Genomic DNA, 16,676 nt, shown 5'->3' with positions numbered 1-16,676 from the left:
TGGGCACACGTTGGAAGAATGATCCCTTTATAACGTTTACATACATCTTTAAAATATCAAACACCTTCAATAGTATAAGACTATTAAGCTATATGAATATGCAGAAATCTGTTTTTTGTAATAAAAACGTTTTTGTTTTGTTTTGGTGGTTGCTTAATGATAGCAGGTTGAAAGTATACTTACCTTTAATTTACCATTACATTATTGGAAATGTCTAGATTAGGACACATACTCACCAAAACCCAGACACAGTTCAATGTGTGTTTAATTCACAGACTCATCACCGTGCTCTACAGTCCCACACTGAACGACTTGCACGACATCTCAGGTAGAATTCACTCCAGACTGTACCAACAGTGTGTACAGGTATTCATAAAAGAGGTACAACTTGAAGAGTACGTTTTATCTCACGCTAAGAAAGTAGACATTGCAAGAATAATGTTGCCACGTTTTTATTTACATAAATCATACACACAAGACCCACCAGTCTCATCCTACGAATCGCTAACAGTTTATTGCTCATTGTGCTTAAATCACAAGCCTTTAGGGTTATAGTTTGTGCTAACAAGTGTTTGAATACTTGTAGTGATTTGGAACAAAAATATGAACACAGTGTATTTTCAGTAAGTAATTCCAGGTATGTGGATGATAAACCTACTAATAAGCCAGGAGACGTGGAGACGAGTGACCCTTGAGGCCTACTAGGGAACATTTGGTATTTGAGATGATCTCCAGCTGCTCTCCTCTCTACAGCAGCGTGGTTTCGTCCTGTATAGGTAGACTACATTGATGGAATGCAGGAAGCAATACATAATACATCAACAGAACAAATCAAATCGGAAAAAAACACAAACAACATGGACACAAAACATAGGAAATATGGACAAAAGACAGCTGTGAAGTGAAGATGATACACGGCACAGAGTACATTCCATAGATCAGGCCTCACCTTTTACAGGAATAATTTGCCGTTTACTTATCTGTACCACTTCCAAAAAAAAAAAGAAATCCCTCCTCTCTACATAAAAGTTGGTTTGGGCACCACAGGAAGAACCTGTGAACTGAATACAGCCGCTATACAAATAGCACAGCACAGACACCGCCGCGCTTTAAATGCTTTGCTCAACATGCCTGCATGTTGCTGAGTGTCGACTACAGTTTTCAGTCTCAAACTTTTGAATTCTGTACAAAATTAAGAGAGAGTGTGTGTGTGTGTGTGTGTGTGTGTAAACATTTGGGTAACTGAAATGTTCTGTTGGCCATCAGCAGGGACACATTGGCACAGGTGAGCTTTCAACCAAGTCAAACATTTCTGGGAAAAAAAACAACACATGTATAGACATGAAAAACATCTGTTCATTCATTCAACTATTCATCCATTCATCCACAGAAATACATCTTACAATATTAACTACAGCAGAAATCTCCCTCTGTGAAGATGGAGCTAATGTGCACAGTGACAGACCAGGGCAGCGGAAAACAATCCAAGTACAGTAAATAACGCCTCTTGAAACTGAAGTTAAATTAAAAAAGGAATGATATATATTGTACATACATCATGTAGGGTTGTCTTTTACCGACACAGCAGGCAAGATCATAGGGAAACAGAACGCCATCAGACGTGGCTTTGGTCACGGTGGCCGCTTATGGTTCGCAACGTGTTGATGGTTCCACCTAGTGGCTAAAATAAGCATCGTCAGAGTAACGCAGCCGGCCGTGGCTGCTCAGCAGACGCTCTGCCTCTGAGCCGAACATTTACAGACACAATGTTCCCGTTACACTTCAGTGGAGAAGAGAAGGCTTTGACGTTTGCTGTCAGGGGTAGGGATGCTCTCCAGCTGAAGGAAGTAGAGAAGGACTTGCACCTGCGGACACATAAAAGGTGGTCAGGCCAAATGTCCCCCTCCAAATGTCCCCCGTCTCACTTCTCAACACCCTGACGCCGGTTTTTACCTGAGACATGACCTCTAGGGACCAGCTGTCGTTCATGGAGATCGGCTGCGAGCTGTTTGAGATCTTGCTGTCCTTTTCAGAGGGCCGCAGCAAAGTGGGGCCGAAGACTGTGGCCAGATTGTGCAAAGACATCTTGTTGACGCTCTCATTTTCAGTCACCCTGTAAGAGCCAAGAAAAAAGAACTTGACCGACTCAGTAATGTAGCTAAAGATTGCTAACGTTAGCAACATTAATCTACTGGTCATATCAGACATAACCAGGCTTTGGCAAGTGTGAATTCTAAGAGGAAGAATGTTTTATTTCATCTTCTAAAAGTTACACAGACGTGCTTTAATGCAATCATATGGAAGCCCTGAGAAGAAGTGAGAAACATTCTGGTGACCTATTAACTATGTCTGATCTTTATTGTGTTTGTGACTTACATTACAATACATTTTCCATCATACAAACAGATGAGAACATTAGAACATGGGATAGTGTTGCACTTCAGCCTCTTGTGGCCCGAAATAAGTATTACAAGAACAAACACTTTTAGTTTTTAACCCATGTTCACAGATGAAAATTTAAAGAAGTAATTTAGAAAAAGTGTGCTGGAAAAACTTGCCTCTCAGGGCCTTCGTACAATTAATAATATATAATAACAATAATAATAATAATAATAATAAGATCCAAACCCAAACGGTATGTATTTATTTCATCACAATGTCAAATTCTGACAAAAATGAGCAACTTTTTCTAGAGTGGGGTTAACGTACATACACACTGATAATGTCATATCTGTGAGGTCTTTTACCTTTTCAGGTGATCGAGCAGGAAGAGGAAGGTCACCAGGTTGGGCTCTGGCAGAGACAGCAGCAGGTTGAGCATGCAGCTCTCCTTGGCCACGCAGTCAGAGAGAGCTGCAAGGCGAAAGCACGCAATAATAAATGTGCCGGTGTTCACAACTCACAACTGCATTAACGCCTTCCTGATCGGCCATCAAATTGTTCCAAAACAAAGAGGTGACTGACCGATGCCTCCAGCAAAGTTGGGGTACAGGTCGTCAGTGAAAAGAGGCTCCGGAAGCTCGCGGAAATACAGCTTCAGCGTTCCAGCGATGGCGTTCACGTCCATCTCCCTCATCATGACAGACACGTCCCGGTTGTCTGCGGGGGACGGATGACACAACAGTCACTGAATACCAAAGACCACAAGCTGCACAGTGATCTTTGAAGAACACTTCTAAACCAGAGCAGGAGTCACTTCAGAGAGACAAGAAATCAAACTGAGCTCACTCGAGTCGAAGGCAGCCTTCAGGGCCTGGATGTCAGTTGCGACTCCAGACACTCTGTAGATTCCCACCTCGTCCATCCCCCGTCGCTCGATCTCCTCCACACACTGTCTCACGATGAGGGGGACCTTGGAGCGTTCTCGCCTGGTGAGGACGAAGTCACACAGAAAACACCTCATGTGAATGTTGCAAACACAAGAGAGACCATGGTTGAAACAAGTACCATGTCATTCTGACACAAAACTAAAACAACTGAATATATTATATATCTACACACCACACACACACACTCACACACACACACACACACACACCATTAACTCACTTAGTTACCGCGTTGATCTTCACTCCAAAGACGCCGGACTGTTTCCGTGACGGCATCCGCTTCAAACTGAACTCTCTGCTGGTGAACTTCATCGACAGCTTCACCTCCACCTGAAACGAGCGAGGGAACCAGACACGTTGGACCGCTGCGACGGAAGGTTGTGGAAGGAAGCGGCGCGCAACTGGAGAATCAGTTGCTCAACGTCACAGTGTAGCTTTCACTTCAAAAAACACTTACCCCATTCATGGTGATGACTGCCCTCTGCCAGTCTTTGTTTTGCAATGTCTGAGGATCCAGCTGAAAGACAACAAGTTTCACTTTACATTTAATTATTCAGATTCTCTTCAGAATGAAAAACCAGGAAGTACTGAGCCAGGTGATGTGAGTACTACCTGCTCAGTGACTTCACTCACATGAAGTCCATATGGCCAGGTGGCGTCTATTCTAGTCATCTGACTAATACCAATCTGATCGCATGTATTTACAGTGAGTAATGCAATAACATCATGTCCTGCTGCTAAGCAGTGCGCTTGTCCAAGACGGCAGATGTTCTGTCAACCAAGAAACCGTCAAATCTCATTCAGTTAATCCTTTGTTCAGTGAAAATGTGTTTTTCTTACGTAATACTTTTCTATAAAAAAGTTAAAAAAAAGAATCACAGCGCTGATTTCTAAAACTCAAAAGTGATGAATTGAGAACAGAAAAACAACAGTGACCAACTTAAATAACAGTAGAATAATATTAAATATCACCAGAAGGTTCCTGCAGCAGCTCACTCTGCACATTGTTACCTTTGGTCGGATCAGACTGCTGCGGACTCGGGCCCACAGACGGGCCCCCGTACCCGGGGCCTTCCTCTGAGCCGCGCCTCCCTCTTCCTCTAGACCGCCGCTGACCCGATCCACACTCTCCTCCTCTTTAGGATTACTGTCACTCATTCTTTGTGGCATGAGCAACTCTAGAATGCTACGGTCACTGACTAACGGCAAACAAACAACGAAACCAGCGCTGTTCCACAGACGGCGCTGGTTTCTAAACCGCGTCACTAACGAGAGCAGCGGGTCCGTGTTCCCTGAACAACCAGCAGCTGATCACATCTCCTTGAAGAACTCAGATGATCTTCTGCGATGCAGACCAGCTGAATCTTCACTAAACGTTCCGTCATCTTCACGTCTTGGTATTGTTAAACTCCAAATCCTTTCGTTCCACCGGGAGCCAGAAGGGAACAAAGCCACGCAGCGCCTGTGTGTTGTTGTACTTCCCTGGTGGATTTGGGGGATTAACTCCTGAGAATCCACATCTACCCTCATCACCGACGCTCACGCCGGCCGCTGTGAGCAGTGCAGGCTGATAACAAAGCATCCCAGGTAGCCTAGACAGGTGCTAATGTCCTGCTTCAGCCAATACAATGCAATGCTCATGCAGATTAATCAGTACGATTTGTTAAAAGGCTCAAGTATATATATTTATTTTTAAACTATTTTTTTTATATTATACATATACATATATATATTCTTTTTATTTTCATTTTCTAAATATATTTTATTGTCTTTTTTTTCCCTTTTTTAATTTATTATCTTACTATATATATATACACACATATTTATATGTGTGTGTGTCCGTGTGTAATGTTTTTGTGCACATGAGGTTATACTCCCTACAAAACTCTAATCATTTAATTGTTGTATTAATTTCTTGTGTCATACTGTCAGGTTTCGTCTCCATGCCATCGCTGTGGACACCAACAAAGCAAGCAGAAAGGCCGACATGACACAGCAGCTCATGAAAGTGATGTAAATGCCTGACAGGTGTCCTTCCTCCAGGCTTCTCCTGAACAACACGCCAAGCATCCGGCTGAGACGCCACGGAGTTTTGACCGACCTGTCCAGCGGGGGAATCCCTTCAGTGTCTGATCAAAGAGCGCTCTGTCTCTCTCTCTGTCTCTGTCTCTGTCTCTGTCTCTGTCTCTCTCTCTATCTCTCTCTGTCTCTCTCTCTCTCTCTCTCCGCCATACTCTGGAGCCGAGCCAACGGCTACATTTGGTCAACCCGACGTTAATCCGCCCTCTGTCACAACACCCGGACAGGGGTCAAGCTGAAGTGACTTACTGGTGACCTAATGGTTCACTTCTTTCAGCAGAGGGCCTCCCAGGGCAGGATTACCCCCCCCCCCCAAAAAAAAGCTGCTGTTGTCAGCAGTGCAAATGTGATGCCAGTGTGGAGGTGCTAGAATCAATAGAGAGAGCAAGTCCACTCCACAGAGGCAATGATTGTTTTCCTATATATGTGAGTGGAACTGTATTGATTTGAGTTCATACCGAGTCCGTAAATAACAATTTCTAGTTCATTTTTCTGCTGTTGCCATGTGAGATACAGTATGATGTATAAGACAGTTAATGTACCTTACCTTTCTGTGACTGGCAATACAATAAATAGTTCAGTATTTTGGGAAATGCACTTTTAATGCTGAAATATAAAGCTGCAGCCACACATTTGATCTGAGGCAGTGCACGAGTTGTTTTTCCACCAGAAACACCGCTGACACGTTTGTTGTGTAAAATGTCACTCAACTCAGTGCATACAGTCTCTTGATCATGTTTTTTTCATAACCAACTTTAAAAAAATACTCACTAAAATGTTTCTTTATGTTAAAAATGTAAATGTTTATAGTATTTTGTATTGGTTTGGACCTTAAACATCTAGAACTGGTCACTTGTAAGAGAAGTGTGGTGACTTCTACCCATCTGGTATCTCAGGTATTTCCCAAAAACAGCAGCACATTTGTCCGTACCTTGATCTGTCCTTTGGCTGTGATCTTGTCGGCGATCTCTGCATCCTCTTTGCTCTGCTTGGTTTTGTTGCAGCACTTCTCGTAGCAGAGCAGCCTCAGAGTTTGAGAGCCCTCCAGTTCAATCTCAAACTCCTGGCACAGACACAGAGCAAAAACATGTGACTCTAGGTTTCAGCCTAGTGCACAACCTTCCATCCACCAAAACTGAGACGCTTGCTTTTCAAACGGTTCTGTATATCAGGGAAACACGGTTCTTAAGGACACACAGCAGTGAGCGCTGAAGGTGGATCTCACTCAGCAGCTTTCTCCGCTCTGATGTGCGCTCTCACCTCGTTCCAGTTGGGCTCTGTAGAGTCTCTGTACACGCGCGTTTTGGCTTTGTTGACAAAGTAGCCAAAGGAATCCACCTCCAGAGAGCAGTAAAGGTCTAGAGGGCGCAAGCAGAAGCAGTTTGAACCGTTGAATCAAAGTTAAACTAAAGACTGAAGACTCTACTCTCTGTCTGTCTGGTGTCTTTACAGTTACTGTCTCAGTACCTGGAGAAACAGCAAAAAGGAGTGGAGGCCCCTCTTATTGAAACATGCCACTGATTACCACCTGACTACCTTTTAAAGAGTTTGAGCAGGCAATGATCTGAGACATATCTGAGTCTGCTTGTACACAGTGTTCCTGACTAATCCCACTTGTTCCAATGCAGCTGTCCACCCAGCTGACAGCCGCAGAGAGACAGGAGGGGGGGGGGGGGGGGGGGGGGGTACAACAGATGACACAGAGGATGATGAGACACTGCATGCAACCTCTAGCATGATCAGTGAGATGGCTCCTCGTCAAGAACAGGAGAATAAGCAACTTACTTAAGCTGTGCTTCAGTCCGGACGCAGAGTGGACGATGACATTCAGGAAGCCGTACAAACCAGAAGACTCATCATCTGCAGAGGGAGGCGTTAAGGGAAAAATTACAAAAACTGTAGGTATATTAAAGTATATATTAAACCCTGAAAAGTACAAGGCGTTGCGAACCTTACCTTCTTTATTCATGGTCATTGGAATCGTGTGAACGGTCTGCAGTTTCACACACGAGTTAGTGAGCATCTGCAGCTCCAGAGAGGTCAGAGAGAAGCTTTTAAAGCCTGCAGGACACAGTCAAGCCACACACACACACACACACACACACACACACACACACACACACACACACACACACACACACACACACACACACACACACAGTACCACATTACAACCGTGATGATGATGCTCTCGTGTCTCTTGTAGAAAGTGCTGCGTTAACTCACACTTCTTCTGCTGCTCGCGAACGATCTCCCTCCACTCGGCCCGTTCGTAGTCAGAAGAGATGAGGAACGTGAAACCCTGACAGAAATAAAAAGGCACGATATTTAGCATTTTATTGCACTCTCATTGCTGCAATGGCACGCTTGTTGCCAGCAGAGGGCAGCAGAAACCATGTTAAGAAGTTGCTTGTTGACGGTAAAAGATATTCACGGTGATATTTAGCATGACTCTTTGATACAGGGAACCTTCTCTAGGACTCCTGACTCACCTTGCCGTTTCGGTTGGCCACTCTGAACGCCATGTTGGGCGACATGAGCAGCAGCAGAGACTCCTGTTCTGAGAGCTTCTTCCTCAGTCGCTCGATCGCCTTGGGTCCTTTGGTGGTTCTCTACAGATTAACAGACCAGGTTTACTGTGAGGCAGGACATGCCGTCTAGACATTTGTTCTATTCACATGTGCTAACAAGTTCCTCACTGTATTTTAGCTTTGTCTCCAAAGCTGTCATTGCTGTGGTGTTTCTACAGTGCAGTTACTTCAAGTCATATAAAGCAATGCATCATAAACTACATATTTCCTTGTATTTTGAGGCTTGAGTGTCTGTAGGTGTGTTTAATATCTGCGTATCCTCACCTTCTCTCTTTGGATCTCGTTCTTGATCTGGGAGATTTTGATCTTCAAGGCGTCGATCTCCTCGTCCTGGACCAGCGGGATGGGGGTGGACTCACAGTCCTCGATGGTCTGGAAGGTCAGGTCAGCCAGTGGGACGTACCACTTGCAGTCATACTGTTGTCCTTTTCTGTTGGAGCACAAATTGTGTGTATAACGACGTCATCGTTGTCACGCTGCCCTGCTCTCTCACCAGAACGTGTCGTTAAGCAGCGTGAAGCCAACAGTACAAATAGCCACAAGCTTGAAAACTGTCGCCGCAAATTACAACGTTCATCTCCAACTGCAACCGCCGGTTGGTCACAATGAAACCGTTCTATTTCCAGCAAAGCAGAATTTACTTTGAACAAGTTTAATGCCTGTCCGGGCAGGAGTGACTCTCATTTAACCGGTGGATCCTGCAGGTCACACCTAACCCCGGGCTGCACGCCGACCCAGACTCACCCTGCAGCCTGTTTCTTCAGCTTGGTGCAGAGCAGCAGGTCGGTGAAGAGGAAGACGTGACGGAGTTTCCTGGAACCTTCCACCAGCTCCACCATGAAGCGATCCCTCAGCAGCTGACGGTTCTACCGACAGGAAAAGAGAAATCACTTCATTACACTCATCAAATACACCCCCAATAATCTAAATGATTCAGTATTTTTAACTAATGAAACCGTGAGTGAGGATTAGGATCCTTTCAACAACTATCCTACTGCACCACAAGCTGCAACACTAAGAACTGCTGACAGCACAGTATCTAATCTGAGGTTTATATAGACGCTCAGTTCAAACTGCTTTAATTTGGGCTTCACAAACAATGACTTTGTGCTGCTGCTTGTACGTGCGTATAATTACTGTACACATCATTGTTGCTACCAAACCTCATGGCGGAAGTAAACACAATAACCGAAAACAACGTGTCCGAAACAAGGAGCAGCGGCGTCCTCAGCGATCCGTCCAGCCCGCGTTAGAAACACGGGAGGACATGAGCTCTTCCTGCAGCAGCCTCGGCCTCGCAGGTCAAAAGGCTGAGGCTGTTTACAATGACGCTGCCCACGTGAGACTTCACCATCCCACACCAACCGCAGGTCAACAAAAACAAGGAAACCACCGCAGCACGGCTTTCCTATTCGGTTTTCAGGGACACGCGCCGGTTACAGGCCTGCTGGGAAGCCCCTGGAACATGTTAAGCACTGTCCTGCTTTCAAAGAGAAGAGGACATCCGCTTATTATGCTGCGACACAGACACAACCACAAAGAGTCAATAACCCAATGGAAAAACAAGAGCTGTAACTGCACAGCGCTCATGCCCTCCTGGCACTGGAGTCCGCTTCTGTTTTTATTGTGCACCATAATGACATGTTGTGCAGCGAGGCGTGGACAAGAAGTGGAGCTAAACAAACTCATGAGTTTAAATGGTCACGGAAATTACGCCGCAAAACATTAGCGAAGTTGCATTGCAAAGTTAGTTGCCAGCTGATCCCAACAACTCGTATTTCCAGCTGGTGACGGAGCTGTCGTGTGCTGGCTTGTCATCTGTCAAGCTTGTGGGAATTCAGACTTCCTTGACTATACACAGAAGAAATTTCCCAAGAACTTTCTTTGATTTAATTTCCCACCCAGGTGGGCTGGGCCAGTTCCCAGATAAAAACAGAGGAAGTTCTTATTCAGGTCATCTGAATCAGAGCCCTGAGATGCGTGGTGTGTGTGTGTGGGGGGGGGTAAACGGGTCAGGAAGCACGGCTAATCGGTACACACCCAGTGCAGAAGGCCGGTTAGACATTTAAGTTGATAAGGAGTGTTGCAGGTCACTTCTGGGAAGCAGAGTTAACAGGGAAGGATGGGAGGAATCGACGGGTTTTCCTGGTCCCTTTGCCTCAGTGTTTGCAGGGCTTTGTCACGAGCTTCGTCTATCGCTGACTTCCTTCACAACTGAAGCAGACACGCCGAGATGAGTCAGCAACAACCTGACTCACACTCCGGTTCAGACAAGACGTGACAGAAATTGCGGGGGCAAGATATGATCCCAAATGCCACAATACTGCTGTTTCAGTGAGTAAAATCAAGTCAGTGAAAGCGTCCTAAAATACTGTACGATATTCACTCCGGGACAAAATGTAAACCTCAAATGAATATAATCCCGTGTTCTGTCAATCAATAACTTTATGAACATATTATCTCATAACATGGAGCTCATTTCCCTTTATGAATTACAGCCACACTAGAGGCATGGCTCTGTGGGTCTGTCAGTCGGTCCACCACTTCAGTCAAGACTGAAACACCTCGACAGCTATTGGATGGATTGCCATTACATTTTCAACAGCCTCAGCTGTACTTTGTGTTTAGTTCTATTTAGCAAATGTTAGCATGCTAACACACCGAGCTAAGATGGTGACCATGGTAAGCATTATAACTGCTAAACATCAGCATGTTAGCATTGTCCTAGTGAGCATGTTAGCACAGAGACGTCGGCATTTAGCTCAAAGCACCAATGTACCTGAGTGCAGCCTCACAGAGCCACTAGCATGACCGTGGACTGCTAGTCCTGTTTAGTTTAGAGTTCTTAATCATTTTGCATGTTGAATATTTGTGAAAAAGGTTAGAAAGCAAGCTAGATTCTCCTAAATGATGATGCACTGCAAAGTGACATTGCGCCTGAGAGTTAGCACTCAAACTGGGTGTGAGTTAGTGAAGCATATACTGGACAAATATAAAACCATGTGCAGTAAAAGCAGGAGTGGCCCAGAGAGTCTATTTGTCGTGCCAGTCTTGGTCACTGTGCCACCACAACATTCAAACCACCGACTTTGTCCTTGGCAAAGGGAACAAGTGCTCCACAAAGGGAACAAGTGCTCCACAAAGGGAACAAGTGCTCCACAAAGGGAACAAGCTGTACCTCTTAATTTGTGCATATTAACTACAACAACCTGGGCTACATTCAGTCATACATAATTGATGGAATGACCCTTTATGATGCATCTCACAAAAACATATTTTATCTGTATTTGGGATTCAGCGGGCTTGAGCACATTTATTTGAAAAGAGGATGTGTTCATTCTACTGCAGTCAGAATCATTAGCATAACCCTGAGATGATGAAGAGACTCGGGTCTCCGTACTGACCTCTCCCTTCTTAACGGTCATGGACTGTCGACGTGGGGTGATCTCTTCATTTATACTGGACAGGAAGTTCTGAGAGATGCGCAGGGCGTCCTGTAGCAGCGGGTGGTCCGGGTGGCTGGAGGGCGTGTGCTTCAGGAGGTCCTAGAACAGAAAAAAAACAAAGCGTGACAAATTCAATCCCCCAAACTCTCTTCAGGCAGACAAGATGTTGCTCCAGACTTGCGTTTGGCAGATGCACTTACGTGCAGAACGAGTGTGCTGCGCGTCACTCTGTCCACAGGTTTGTAGAGAAGAGCTGTGGAGGAGGCAGAGTCAGCTCAACAGGCCCAGTCACAGCTCAACTACTTATAGCAATATGGATTAATGTGGAGGCTGGCCATTCACTTCAATCACTACTCACTTTCCAGTGAATTTTTAGCCGCCTGGTCTTTGCAGTCCTTTGTGCTTTTGACTTTGAGATTCTGGCAGGAAGATAACACCAGAGGGAATGGTGAGAAGAAATACTCTCGTTAAATCACTGCCCCACAGCGCAATTAAAACAATCAGCGCCACTGTAAAGAGCGCCGTGGCTTTTACACTGCGAAGACGGCTGAAAACCGCCCCGTCATCACTCGTCTCGGGGCAGCTGTGCAACATCAAATACGTTCCTGCTGCGCGTAGCGTGATTACATACCTCAGATATCTCTGCAAACTGAGCGTTCGCCTGGCAGCATTTGTCCGCCGTCTCCACAGCAACCTTGTAGTTATCCACAAAGGCCCTGTACACGCCGAGCTGGCTGGCCTGCAGGGCGCACAAGAGCACAGATCAGACTCATCCTGAACAGAGAAAGGTAGATTTAAGTGTGCGACGGCCACTTAGCAGTGTCACTGTATGCTGCGCTCAGGCATGAGTTGAACAGTATCACAGGAGGAATTAATGCAAATGAGTGTGACTCAATGTTTTCTCACATGTCTGTCTGTAAATGCATGTATAAATGTTTTTAATCCAACGGCAAACACCGAGGAAGCTCTTATTCAGCGACCTCCTATAGAACGCTTTTTCTTTCCTTTACTGCCTATAATGTGGTGAAGCGAGGCTTTTATCTGGCCGGGGGATGACTCCAGTCAGTCTACTCACATGTGCACGGCAAGATCCACAGAGCACTACTAGCAGCCAAAGACTCCCACCTTTTCCCCCTGAAAGTCTCCCCTCTTTTAATCATCATTAATGATCAAGGCTTGACATTTAAAGCGTGCTATAATTACTTTCTGAAAGTTACTGACTAGACGAATGGTGGTCTGTTTGATCAAAATCCAACATACAATTTGATGCTGTGAGGTTTCATGTTATTTGATCCAAAGGAGGGTGTAAATCAGCTGAAGTGATTGCCGTACTGTAGTTAACTTTGTGTGGTGACTGCACACTGCAATCAAACAACCATCGCAACATTTCACTCATATCAGCCCATCAGATGCTTTGTATACCACTGCTCTAAGACTTCCTTGTTTACTCTATTTGCTAACAATTCACTGCTACTTTCAAGTTAGGACAAAAGAAAAGGAAAAACAGGTTCTTGTTGCTCTGAAACGTTGTCGAAACATGTTTTCCGTCAACCGTAATACATCTTCAGAGGCATTGTTGATTATATTCTGTGTTAACATAATTTACACAATATAAATGGATTTCCACTGTCAATGATTACTTGGTACATATTTGTTCCCTTGTCCTACTGAAGCCAACCAATATGTCTTCACCATACCAGTTTCTGGAAGAGGTCGCCCACACACTGCTGGTGGCCCCAGTCCTGGACGCGGGGCAGCAGAGCATCATAGAAGTCCTTGTGGATCTCATGAAGCTCTGTCACTTTGAAGAAGATGGTCTCTATCTGCTGGATGGTCAGCATTGGTTGGGATGTTGTGGCTGCAGCCCTCAGAGGCTTCATGGGCTGGATAAATTATAAGATACAATTATAATGGTAAATTCAAAAGTGCAGTGTAACACACCCTAGCAATAGAGGCAATAGCTATAAAGTAGTAAGCTACCATCAGCTAACGTTAGCTAACAGAAGCAATTGTGTATTTAAATGAGCAAGGGTGTGTTCTTATCACTTAGAAATTAATTCATTAGACGAAGAACGTGTTATTTGTCTAAGGTTAGATAGTTTCACTAACTGACTCAGTAATGTCAGTTACACAGCAATATCTAGCAACGGTTTGCTAACATTAGCTAATGTAAGCTAACATAAGTTATTGTGTATTAAATTGAGCATGGATGTGTTTATATCACTTATGAATTCATCTTTGCATTTGTAAGAGGAAGAATGTTTTATTTCTGATGTCAAAAGTTTAGATAGTTTCAATAACTGCTTCAGTAATGTCCGTTAAACAGAAATACGGTTTGCAAACATTGTCTAACGTTAGCTAACATAAGCTAACGTTGTGTCTTACCAGACCAAGGCTTCAGCTGCAAAGCCTTAGTGTATTAGACTAGAGCAAAGGTGTGTTTTATTACTAATTAATTCCCCTTTATATTTGTAAGAGGACATATTTGTTATTTCTTCTTCAAAAGATAGATAGTCCACAAACTGACAGTTACTCTATAACGTCAGTAACACAGCAATAGCGCCAACGCCACTGTACCCATAAAAAAGTTTAAATACATTAGCTAATGTTAGCGAACATAAGCTATTGTTTATTAACTTGAGCAAGGGTGTGTTTTTATTAGTTATAAATATTATTTTCATTCGTAAGAGGAAGAACGTGTTATTGCAAAAGTTAGATAGTTCTTAAAACTGACTCAGTAATGTCAGTTAATCAGGAATAGCGTTAACTTTATTGTACCTGTAAAAAGTTTGATAATATTAGCCAACATTAGCTAGACCAACATTGTAGCCACAAGTATTGTAGTATTACAAGTATTACTGTAGCCTTAGGCTACTGAATTGAGCAAGGCAGGGTGTGTTTTGTATCACCTATGACTTCATCTGTTGTGTGCATTTACAAGAGGAAGAACAAGTTATTTGTTCTTTCAAAAGTTAGACAGTTTCACTAACTGACTCAGTAATGTCAGGATAAGGTGTATTAAACTGAGCAAAAGGTTTGGTTTAGCACTTATGGATTAAACTTTGTAAGAGGATGATGTGTTATTTCTTCTTTCAGGAGTTATAATAATTTAAAAAAGTGTGTTGAATACATACAACACTCAAGCATTTCAATACAAATACAATTAAAGATGCTAGCTATACCACCACTTTTTTTTGTAAATGCTGTAAACTAATTTCAATAATATATCTCAGGAAATGATCGTGTGTGTGTGTGTGTGTGTGTGTGTGTGTGTGTGTGTGTGTGTGTGTGTGTGCTATAAGTTTCACATACTATCAGCAGGGCCTCCAGCTGGCTGAGATAAGTCTCCTCACTGGCCAGGATTCCTGACAGAACCCACTTTCTCATCTCCAGCCCCTTCTCCTGATCCAACTCCACCTGATATACAAGCATGGTGGAAAGAGGAAACTATTTTCAAATACAAAGAGAACACACTCCCCAACGAAAAAAGACCCATGATGAAGATATGATAACGTTAATGGGTTTGATCTTTAATAAACTACCCACACACCTCTGCAAACCCCTGGCAGCAGATACCGCTGTTGTGGGATTACCGACGGACCACATTTGATTAAACTCTGTAGGAGTTTTACATTCCAAGAGGCCTGCACCAGAGACTCCTAGCATCTTAAGGAAGACAAATGTGTTTCTAGTCCGGGAGTCGTTACTCCAAACAGGTCAAAGCCATCAGTCATCCTGGCTATCATGTCGGTAAGCCATTATATTAGCTAGCTTTTTTAAAAACACTGCATGCTGTCTAATCCCCCCCCCCCCTCATGATTCAGGCTTTGAAGATCACCAAGAGTACACAACAGAGGATAAGAATACCACAGATAGGACAGGAACAGAGCAGAGGGGGAAGGGAGCTGCGTCACTTTTAAACATCTGTTCGCCCACAGTGCGTTTGCCGAGCATGTATGGTGTTTGTCAGCAATGACCTGTTTCATACTGAAAAGCACTCACATCTGGGAGCCACACTGTCAAACTGTGGATGCCTCAGCCGACTTAATGCCTGGCTGAAGGGCACTTCTTCTGTAGTTTTATGATGTGTCCGTCACTGATTTTAAACATGAAGTTCAGTCAACTCGTTATACAGAGCACTACTCGGCCTGTAAAAGAAAAGAAGAGCTGTATAACGCCCTTAATGGCTCTGGAGGAGACTTCCAAAGTCCGAGAAAATAACCCTAATTATGTTGTCATTTGAGGAAGTGTAAAACTAAATCACTGAAGTCACCCTGTATTCGCTCTGCTTTGCACATGATTTACTTGGTCAGGAGGAGCATTTCAACCCAGGACATGTCTCTAGTCACGTGTCAGCCTCTTGAAAAGTGATCTCCCGCACTTTTATGCCCACGCAGCAACACTACACAGGAGCAGAACAAGTGGAAACAACATCCTCTTTGCAACAAGAAGAACAAGGTTTATAGGAAATGCTGCAGCTCAGTGAAACACTTAGCATTAAGACAGACGACAGAGGTGACAAATATATTACAGTAATAATAAATACATTAAGAAATAAAAAATGAACTTGACCTAAAATGAACTTGTTGGCTTTAAAGAAATATCTGATTTTGTTTTGAGGAAGAATGATGAGATGGATTTGGTACTTTTACACCAACACACAGACAGTGGAAGAAGCAAGGCGCCCCGATGGAAACTTCTCATCAGACAATGAGAAGCCGGCGCTGCTCCGAGTGTTGAATGGTGCGTGGAGAGAGGACAGTGAAGGACAGTGAAGGACAGTGAAGGACAGTGCAGCAGCAGCAGCAGCAGCAGGGGAACAGAGAGATGGAGGAGCAGCACTGCGAGACTGTGACAAGTTGGTGGGAGTTGACCCAGTAACATTACCGACAGCGTGGACTCCAGGGAGCCGGAGGACTGGGTGTCTCGGCTGCTCCGGCTCTTGGAGCGGAGTCGTGGCGAGGAGGACGGGGATCCGGTGAAGGACAGAGGGTCGTGGCGAGGCTGGTGCTCCTCCGAGCGCTCCGGGTCATAGCCATACGACGGAGGGGTCTCATTGTAGGGAGCCTCTGTGACAAACAGAAGACAATGGTCACATGGGGCATCATTAAACTGTTAAGACGTGTAGTGGACACGGACAAACATCATGGGGAATGCAGCAAACTGAATACCATGCCAACAGAGATTACAGTAGATGGTGGCTATTAAAGCTATTTAGGAACCGATTGAAA

The 16,676-nt window shown here is 44.3% G+C and overlaps 1 protein-coding gene across 1 annotated transcript; it reads right to left on the bottom strand.

Annotated features, from left to right (window-relative positions):
- Positions 1–436: 436 nt before the first annotated feature.
- On the bottom strand, positions 437–16,414 carry si:dkey-91m11.5 (PH_BCR_vertebrate and RhoGAP_Bcr domain-containing protein). The gene is made up of 22 exons (XM_068720777.1): positions 16,333–16,414; positions 14,758–14,862; positions 13,143–13,328; positions 12,077–12,184; positions 11,804–11,864; positions 11,646–11,698; positions 11,404–11,544; positions 8,744–8,865; positions 8,264–8,429; positions 7,901–8,020; positions 7,635–7,710; positions 7,365–7,469; positions 7,194–7,268; positions 6,669–6,766; positions 6,340–6,471; positions 3,787–3,846; positions 3,550–3,659; positions 3,229–3,368; positions 2,965–3,099; positions 2,748–2,853; positions 1,954–2,113; positions 437–1,865 (listed from the first exon to the last, which is right to left on the bottom strand). The coding sequence occupies exons 2-22, from the start codon at positions 14,830–14,832 to the stop codon at positions 1,776–1,778; spliced, it is 2,319 nt and encodes a 772-aa protein (XP_068576878.1). The 5' UTR covers positions 14,833–14,862; positions 16,333–16,414; the 3' UTR covers positions 437–1,775.
- Positions 16,415–16,676: the final 262 nt, after the last annotated feature.

Source organism: Cebidichthys violaceus, unplaced genomic scaffold (assembly GCF_023349555.1).
Source record: "Cebidichthys violaceus isolate CVI_PGR_0920_01 unplaced genomic scaffold, fCebVio1.0.p SCAF_26, whole genome shotgun sequence".
Lineage (NCBI taxonomy): Eukaryota > Metazoa > Chordata > Actinopteri > Perciformes > Stichaeidae > Cebidichthys > Cebidichthys violaceus.
Note: the sequence above shows the minus strand (reverse complement) of the source record. Positions and strands in the feature narration are given on the sequence as shown.

Bases quoted from the DNA above. Each gene is read 5' to 3' on its own strand.
- si:dkey-91m11.5 (XM_068720777.1), bottom strand. From the start codon at position 14,832: ATGAGAAAGTGGGTTCTGTCAGGAATCCTGGCCAGTGAGGAGACTTAT. The intron at 3,847-6,339 runs GTACGGACAAAT...GTTGTCTTTCAG, and splicing joins CAGCCAAAGGACAGATCAAG to CTGGATCCTCAGACATTGCA. The intron at 3,660-3,786 runs GTAAGTGTTTTT...CGCTCGTTTCAG, and splicing joins CAGTCATCACCATGAATGGG to GTGGAGGTGAAGCTGTCGAT.